Genomic DNA, 9,856 nt, shown 5'->3' on the forward strand with positions numbered 1-9,856 from the left:
AGAGAGAGAGAGAGAGAGTGGTTGACAGTCTCCTGATGGGCTAACATGTTTTTTCCAGACAGCCTATCCTCTGTATTGTCTCGCCAGCGCAATGGAGTCCTCCTCAGCATGGTAAACGATGCACACCAAGACAAAGGCACACACACGCACACACACACCTAGATACAAACACAATCATGCTTACAATTCATATTTAACAGCTTTGTTATATGTTGACCCAAAGCAGCAGCTTAGCATTCCCAAGACAAGGCCAGAAAATATTATTTATCAATACAAACACAACAGCAAAATAAACCAAAGAGGCGCCATCCACAAATACCAAATTAGCTTGCTGCCCAGTCCAACCACAAAAGCTGTCCCAGATGCTGAGGAAAGCACCATAGGGGGCCCCCTGCATAATGCTCAAGGGTGGTTAGTTATTTTCAGAAGCAATAATTAGCGTCCACAGTGTCAAGATTTCTCTCTGGCTCTGCAAATAACAATTTGTATGACAACTATTAAACAGCATTAAATCAGCTTGAAGAGCTTATTAGTTATACTACTTGGACAAAGCTATTTATATTTGAATATAGATAATGCAGAGAGAGACGAAGAAAAGGAGTAGAAGAAATGAGTAAAAGACCTGATTACAGGGCTTCTGGACACAGCAGGAGCAAATAGGAAAATTGACATTATGTACAAAAGTGGAAGAATTCTGAAATGCCTAGATTTCCTTAGCCTTTTCTTGAAGGTTTCAAAGTTCCAGAGGAGCTTTCAGACTTAAGTGCTTTATCTAAGTAGCTGCACATTCATTTATTCCTCTATACTGAATGATGGATTGATGGATTGAATTAAGTCTCTAAATACCAGTTAAACACCATATTTATTTTCAGAATCAGAATCATAATATATATTTATATTAATATATAAATTAATTAATTATAAATATATTATAAATTTCCCTGGAATTTGTACCAAATTACACATTTTTTCCCAGGAATCAGTTCTTTTCTTGGAAATGATAGCAAACCCTTAATGATAAATTGTATGAACATTCAGAGGAGGAGGAAGAGGGGAAACCATTGACAATGTCAGGGAGTTGCTTTTTTGTGTTCAAATGGATGCATGGGAACCAACATGTTTTCCATATCCAATGTTTTGATACTAAAACAGCCATCAAAACACGTCAGTCAAGGTCAAACAATACTGATACTGTTACCAGCACTGAGATCCCACGTGATCAATCTTTTACTTTTACTTTTATTCTTGTTGTGTCTTCTCTCTTTTCTTAACAGGTCAGGATATGGTTCAACACATACTTTATGAGAACATGCATAAATGCTTGCTTGCATGAGTGTGTGTGCTTGGGTGTGTGTGTGTATATGTGTATGTGTGTCTGTATTAGAATGAGGATGTGAGGATAATTTAATTATGGGCCAGATAGAGTGGGTTACTGAGGTTAATATCCTGCATGCACTCTGCTCCTCTCCGGACACAGTAATTGCTTTAAGCACATTAGGAACTTTATTGACTGCGATGGCCTTTTAAGACATTACATTTCTGCTGCTTAGTGTCAGACAGGAGTCGTCCAGCTCTGCTTACTGTCTCTGTCTCCCTCTATCTCCGTCTTTCTTCCTTTCCTACCCTCCCAGCTTGCCCTCTGCTCGCCCTGTCACTCTTTCGTCTCTGCATGTGTGTCCTTGTCTGTATCTGCTTAATTGAAGGCTGCATGAATATGATGAGATTTGTATAACGCCTCATCCGTAGAGGCGGCTTGATGAGGTTTGATTGGCAGGTGATTAACTCCTCTTAACCCGCAGAATCATTTGTCCTCGGTGGAACAGTTACACTAATGACACCATAAAAGGCTTCTTGATGTGTCAAATTCTGGAGCGGAGTTGTGGAGAGAGAGCTTCCAACAACTCCTTCGAAAAAGTACAGCCCCCTCACTTCTCTTCCTCTCAGTTGAGATCAATCCTCTCAACACCCCCTCAGTAGATCTCTCCATTTTCAGTCAACTAGACCTCTTAATGAGGATGGAGGTGAATGGAAGGAGTTATTAAAAAGTCCTCACCTTCCTCCTGGGACCGCTAAAGAGGAATTATATGCAACTAAGTGCACTTACAGCCCCAGTAAGAGTTATTTCACATTTCTGTTGCCATAAATCTACATTCACTTCAGTCATGACAGGAGCGGAAAATTATTTTTGGCCCACAAAGAATTTGGTGTTCCTTTCTTTTTCATAAGGGATCTGCTGGAAGATTTTTATTAAGGGGCTTCAGGTAAGGAAAAAAAAATAAAATTACAGATTGAGGAATGAGGGAGAGGATAAGAGACAGAAGGAAAGTGATGGGGAGTAGAGGAGAAGCGAAGGAATGATGTTGCAGCTGACAGGGAGGGGAGCCAAGCAATAAGTACAGCAGATATAGCCAATGTGCAGAGATAAATGATGTAATATCTGCATGGATCGATGTCGGTACTGTCCCTCTAAAAGGGGCTCTCTCTATAAATTATATCACCATCCCTTCCACTACACATGCACGCGCGTGCACTCGAACACACACATTCACACCACAGATACACACAAATACACACATTCCGCAGCTATCTCAATTAGTATGAATTAAGATGTATGGCTGTAAAGTCTCAGTGTCTCGAGACCACTACGTAAATGTCTTCTTCCAGCTGTCCAGTCCCATCACTGTGCAGATGGTAGGAGGAGGCAAGGAGGAAATCAATTTGTTAAGATAGCACCATCCAGCTAATGAGAAATCAAGTGGCTTGACTTTTCACATGAATCCCATCATGTCCACTCATATTATAAAACTAAGATGTCATTAGTTGCACTTAGTGTGACTAATAGTCTAACCATGTCCTTGTGCTGTGTCTTTGCTAACAGTCCCACCTTGTGGCAAATTAAGTAATTACACGTAAAAGGATCTCGGACAGCACAGTGGGCAAAGTGATTGAAACACCTCATAATGCAAAAGCCGAAATCTTGCTTTAGAAACTAATTTCAACTCATAATTTATTTTCTTCAATGAAATAGAGTGGATTAAAATCAGTGGTTCACCCCGAAGATAATTGGTCCAGCTGCAGCTTTGTCTTACACCTCCCGTGTAAAATAATTATGATGTTGAAATTTATACACACAATGCTGGATTACCCGGATGTGAAGTGTTTTCATCCAGAGTGGCACATGTTTTATCTGACATAATTGGATTCATATTCCCATTGTACCTAATTTTATACCTTCAAATAAAGATTCATAAATGAGTCTTACTGAATCTCAACGCAGACTTCCCCCTATAGGTCTGACAGCTGCCAAAACCAGAGAAGATGAATGAAGGGAAGAGCTGAAGATTACTGCAGTAATAGACAGAGACAGAAAATTGTACTAATATATTTACAGTATGTATGAATACTTTATGTTCAGGAAATATATAGGCTGATGACTGACATGATGTCTCAGGGTGCTATGGGGTGTATCTGGTTTGCCTACCAATAACGAGCTATTAAATTTTATCACACACAAAAATAAACAGTCTTTCAGTCAGTGTTGTGCATTTCAGAGTGTTCCTCTACATATCATCATGTTTGTTTTTTGTTTTTTTCTTTTCCTTCTTGCTACACTGGTGTTTGCAATGATGCATCAGCCGTTCAGGCAGCGATTATCTGGTTTCTTTGTGGGGAGTTTAAGTTGCCTTATGATGTCTTAAGAAGTCACATGAAAGTGATGATAGTAAGACCTCTTTTAAAGCTGACACACATACTCCAAACTGGCATGCAGCTTAATGTGACTCATTTATGAAGCTGTCTTTGGAATTATGATGTATTGTATTCACAGCATGAATTGCTGCATCAGTTGCCAAGACAGCAAAATTACAAGATGTGACGAGGGGAAAAAATTCAACAAGACAAAGCGTTTTACAGCCATGCTAGTTCTGTGAGGCTACACAGCTGCTTTGAGCTAAATGCTAATTTGGCATGGCAATATGCTCACAATGACAATATGCTAATTAGCTGTTTTGCAGGTATATTGTTTACCATGTTTAGCATCTTAGTTTGTTAGCTTGCTAACATTTGCTAATTCGCACTAAACACAAAGTACAGCTGTGGATGATGGGAAAGTGATTCAGTCTTCAGTCTTCTGATTATGTTATTGTCACCAATTTAAAAAAATATCCCAACATATGGTGCATTTATGAATTCCTCAAGTTGTCTACTTTTTTATGTGAAGATATTAACTGTGTATGACATTTTTTACAAAGCATGGCTCACTTACCAATTAAGTCATTCGAGACAGAAAATCCTAATTTGTAAACACAATTTCAAAACAATATATTTTGGTACACTATTACATCATGTTTTTAAATCATTATCCACCACCATCTACCATAAACTAGTCATTCATATTGTATACCCTTATATTAAAATCGGGCTGAATCACATATCATTTCTCTTACTGTTTGACGCTGACCACAACTCCCCATGTGATGTCAAAGGAATAATGTCATGTGACTTTGCTCAAGTACTTCCACAGCAAGTTTACTTTTCAGGGCAGAAGTATAATGCTATTTTCTAATGCTGTCCCAATTTACCTGAATACACCTATGATCATTATTAAGTGTTATATACATATCGGGTTAAGTGGAAGTTTTGACCAGATGATGGTGCTAGAGTAATGGTAAAGGTATTTCCAATGTAATCCTTCCTCTGGAGATAATGAATGTAGAACATTTGCAGTAACTGATATAAACAGTTGACCATTATTTATTCAGGCCTAAGCAATCAAGCCTCAGTATTCTACTGTTACACATTAAGCAGCTCTATCACAACACTTGGTGCTGACACAACGAAGTCCTATCGATTTAGAAGGTGTAAGAAAAGGGCTATTTTTTCTAAGTCTTCATTTTTTATACAAGCTGTGGCCTGTACAAGGAGTGGAGAGACAATTTCAAAAGTTGAGTTATGAGATGCACAGTAAAATATGAGGTAATCCATTTTGAGGTTCTGTTGTGCACCGTTCCTGCTTTTGTTAAAGCAGATGTCTTCTTTTTTTTTTTTAAATGATAAATGTCCCACTTTCGGAAATACCATTAAAGCACAGAAGGTAGCATACCTCATACAGGTAAAACAAATACTAGAGACCTGTTCTGCAGTATGATGAATGGTGATTCTGCCTCTCCCTGTATGTCAACTGCAGTAGGCAAATTGCACAATCATTGCTTTTTCATTCAGGATGGAGGTAAAGGAATCACTCATTTCGAATTGGGTATATTGGAGATAACGTATTGATCCAGAAGTTACTGAAAGATGAAGGTGGAAAGTCCTCTAAAAAGTTTTTGGTTTTGTTTTTGATGACTGACACACACTAAAGCAAACAGCATTAGTGAAAGTGAAAGGACATTTTGAAAGATGAGATATGTCAGATCAGAAATAGCAGTGAGCATCATGTACAGCCTGCACTGTGTGGCCTATCTCAGATTCTGCAGCCTTCAGTGGGACATTATCTATAGCAAAATGCTGCATCATGACAGCGTGGATTGTGAGAAAAGCCACTACCCTGGTAACAGTTGCTAGGAGTAACATTGGCTACCAAGAAACTCAGAGCCATATATGGGCCTGTGTCTCACTGAGATGATGTCATCAACAACTGCAGGGGCTCCCCTTTTATTTGTAGGAATGAAAAAACACAGAGTGGGTGTGTGCTCATCAGAGCCATAAAGATAGACGCAGGGCATTGCAGATCCTATTGGGGGTGTGGCCTTAAGAGAGACAGGCAGGTTAAATGAAGTTAAACAAAATTTGAGGAAGTAGCATGCTATGGACTGAGCAGCACTACCAGCTAAATAGCTAAAGGGGAACTTTGCAGATCTGTAAAAGCACTAGCAGCTGTTTCAAAGCGTCAGAGTTAGACAGACAGCACTAAAGGAAGAGAGGGAGCCAGCAAGCAGCAGAGGAAGAGGCAGAGAGAGAGAGAGAGAGAGAGAGACTACTCTTGTTCAGTATTAAGTGTGTTAGTGATCTCACCAAAAGCTTCCTGTGTCAGCACCATGGGAAAGTCAGGTAAGTGGAAACTGCACCCTTAGGATTTTAACTTTGATTGTATCAATTTCACCTGAGTTAGAGCTTTGCCCCCATGAAACTGTTTGTGTGTGTATGTGTGTGTTTGTGTGTGTGATTGTTTACTGTATATGTTTGTGAGCTTTGCTTTTTTTGAGGAAAAGGACTGAGGACATACACAATTGCAAAAGAAATGACTAATTCCCTTTTTCGTTCATGATGCTTCCAGGGAGATTTCAAAACATTTACTTATTCTTAGTCAAGATTCATCTTGCTTGTTGAGCATAGATGCTGGCTGTTAGGCAGCATTAGTATTTGTATTGTTTGTGTGTGGCCATTTCAATGTGCCTATTGTGTGGGCACTTGAGTGATTGAGGGACTTATGAAAAGGCCAGTGAGTGATAGGCACCAGGCAGATGGGGGTGATGCAGATGACGTTTTCTACTCCACCATCTGTCCTCGAGTTGACTGTCTGAGGTCAGTCAGTCTTCAGGTGGCAAGATTCTAACTCACATTTCAGCTCGGGTTTGTATTGTGCGTTGGTGCATGAATCACGTCTCCTTTCTCCCTCTGGCTGCCTAACCCTTCCTGTCTCTGTCCTCTCTGTCTCTCAGCCTCCAAGCAGTTTGCTGAGGAGGTGCTTCAGTGCCATAATGAGTACAGGAGAAAGCACCAGGCTCCTCCACTGAAGCTGAGCAGCAAGTTGAGCAGAGAGGCTAGCCGGTGGGTTAATGCACACACAAATCTAATTAGGAATCTAATTAGCAAGGGCTACACATACCAGTCATTGTCAAACTGCTCTGGATAACAGTGACAGTTCCAGTCTAGCCTGTCAAATGAAATAACTACAAAATACAATATGATATTGTGGGTCTTGGTTTGTTTACATAGTGATTACAAGTTATATTGACATTTTGTTGCCACTAATTGCAGCTATATTAGCTTTTCATATCATTATTCCTGAAGAGAATTTATTCTGTTGAGTAAATGCAAACTTTATCGGCGCTGTCAGAGGCAACTGCCTTGGATAATAGACATTCAGTCCATTTCCTCAAGTATGTTTAATGGTACAATAACAACAATACTGAGCTGCTTCAATTTGAAGATACCTGATATTTGTTAATGTTTATTCCTTAACTGATTTGAATATGTTAAAATGTATTTTAGACCTTTAGACTTTAATGATAAACAGTTTACATCTCTGCTAATGTGTATGTGTTTTAATGTGTATTTTAAAAACTGTTAATATCTATAATAATGAATATTTCAGTTTGGAGATATTCAACTATTTAAAGTGCAGCACAGTTCATTTGTAACATGATGAATGGTGCTTTTACATCTAGCTCTGTGTCAACTGACATTTGTAAAGGCACTTACCATGCAATCATAACTATTTCAACCCTGTTTGAGAGAAGAGTTAAGGCGTTTTTCGCTCATTTAGAGTTAAATGTCTTGGGAGTCATTTGTATTTCAGTTTAGATTTTGAACATAATCCAACAAAATAACAACAAATAACAAAGCCCACTGGACTTGTAATTGAAGAGCTGGAGTTTGTCTTGTCATCCAAAAAGCCTCATTAACTGTTGGTATGAGGGACACCCATGGCATTTAACATCTGTTGTTTATCCACGCCATGTTGTTAGAGTCACTGAGACTCAATGGCAGTCACATGATGTCAATACAGTCTTTTAAATGAACAACTTACTAGGCCAAGCTGCTGAACCTTGTGTCGGTACTAAATGTTGTCAACATTATGTTGATAAAAGCTAGTGGTTGAGGAAGTATTAAGATCATTGACTTAAGTAAAAGTACCAGTGCCAAGCTGTAAAAATACTTTACTGCAAGTGAATGTCAAAACCTTACTTAAGTATTATTGTGCAGAAAAATAGTTCCTGTCAGTGTTTTACTATTTTATATGATGTTCTTGTATTGATATTACTGCTGTAAAGAAAGTGTAATATGAAAATTAGTTAAAGGTGAAGTGGAGTAAAAAGTACAATATCTGCCTCTGAATGTAGCTGAATAAAATGGGAATACTCAAGTAAATGACCTCATATTTATCCTTACGTACAGTACTTGAGTAAATGTACTGACTTACATATGTTACTTTTTCATTCTACTTTACACTTTGCACTGAACTTTACAACATGTAATTAGGATGGAATATACACCCCATTCTGCCTTTGAACCCGTAATAATATCTATTACGCAATTACCAAAAGCAGCTATTCAAAGGAACTGGTCTCTGTGCCTCCATTGGAGGTAAGGGTTTTTAGCTGTTTATCTTTGGAGGGGTGGGGGACAGCACAGTGCAGGGAGCTTTTAAAAACTGAGGCTGCTAGGCAGGCCAAATCTTAAGTGGTTATGAGTTTTAAAGTATACACCACTCACAGTGGGAATCTCTTGAATGCAGGAATGGATTTTGTAGCAAGATTCATAGTAGAGAAGACAGTTTCAACGGTGCTATCCATAACATTTCTGTGTCTCTGTCCACAGTTATGCTGAAAGTCTGGCCAGCACACGGATCCTGAAACACAGTGTAGAGTCCAGTAGAGGGAGCTGTGGAGAGAACCTGGCATGGGCCTCCTATGACCAATCAGGTACATATACAGTATATACATACGCACGTACACAATATACTATTTATACACCAGCTGAATGATTTCATGTATATGCCTTCTTTGTGGAGGAATGAGACAGATCTAATACAACACATCCCTCCATAGATAATAGTTTAGTCTATGGGGCTTAAAGCAGTCCTGTTCTACACCGAAAGTGAACAGCTGGGAACTATTTCCCCTCCACTTCGCACTGTGTTTGAGAGCTCAGACACCATGACTCACTGCAGAAATATGTCAGCGCGGGACCGTGTGATTCATAAAACATCTCCTACACTGCAGCACTGGGTGACAGAAATTGCAGGACTGTTCACAACATGTGCCCAAAGGGTATTTATAGCTTCAGGAGGCAGTCTTCTTACATTGCTTTCATCCTGATCAATATGTATGACACAAGACTGATTTGATTGTCCTTTAAGTTGAGGTTACACTTTGTTCTGTGCACATGCAGGAAAAGATGTGGCAGACCGCTGGTATGATGAAGTGAAACAGTACAACTTCAACCGTCCTGGATTCTCCACTAACACTGGTGAGATTTACACACCTTTCATTGGCAAACCTTCTCTGATCTACAGTATAATAACAACAAAACATGACTAAATTCAATATCAGGATAGTCATAAATAATTACTTTTCCAATATTGATATACAGCATATAACAATATGGCTTATGCGTGTATGTTTTATGTGTATTATGGATGTTTCCAAAATAACATGATAAATAATTTAGAGCTGAAACAATTAGGTCATTAATCGATTAGTTGATGTGAAGAAAATGTAATTATATTGATGATTAATTAATTGTTTAAGTTGTTTTTAAGGAGAATGCCATATATTCTGTGATTATGTGATAGTAAATACGATAGTGAGAATATCTTTGGGTTTTGGATTGTTGGAAAAAACAAGCAATTTGAATATTGGGCATTGGGAAAATGTGATTGGGAACTGTTTTTATTTACTTAATAACCCAGAGATTAATCAGTTAAACAAGGGAATAATCAGTGGATTAAACACTCCTGAAAGTAATAATTTGTAGCAGCCCTGAAGTAAGAATGACGTTGCTCATCACATTGATTTCTTGTTTTTTTTGTTCTTTGTCATTTTCTGTTTACTCGTTGTCAGTTTCTCTGTGTCAGTGTCATGTTTACCCAGGCGTGGGCAAGGTTGTTGTTATTCCCATGCTGATGTCACAC

General features: G+C 38.7%; 1 protein-coding gene across 1 annotated transcript in view; it reads left to right on the forward strand.

The window, feature by feature from the left end:
• Positions 1-5,692: 5,692 nt before the first annotated feature.
• glipr2l (GLI pathogenesis-related 2, like) overlaps positions 5,693-9,856 on the forward strand; it is a 5,363-nt gene continuing 1,199 nt past the window's right edge. Inside the window, exons 1-4 of the mRNA XM_035673171.1 lie at positions 5,693-6,048; positions 6,660-6,768; positions 8,542-8,645; positions 9,115-9,192. Of these exons, the coding sequence (XP_035529064.1) occupies positions 6,036-6,048; positions 6,660-6,768; positions 8,542-8,645; positions 9,115-9,192 (304 nt within the window). The 5' untranslated portion in view covers positions 5,693-6,035. The remainder of the gene's footprint in view (positions 6,049-6,659; positions 6,769-8,541; positions 8,646-9,114; positions 9,193-9,856) is intronic.

This window comes from Morone saxatilis, unplaced genomic scaffold, assembly GCF_004916995.1.
Source record: "Morone saxatilis isolate NCDOM2014 unplaced genomic scaffold, NCSU_SB_2.0 Contig24, whole genome shotgun sequence".
In the NCBI taxonomy this organism is placed as follows: Eukaryota; Metazoa; Chordata; class Actinopteri; family Moronidae; genus Morone; species Morone saxatilis.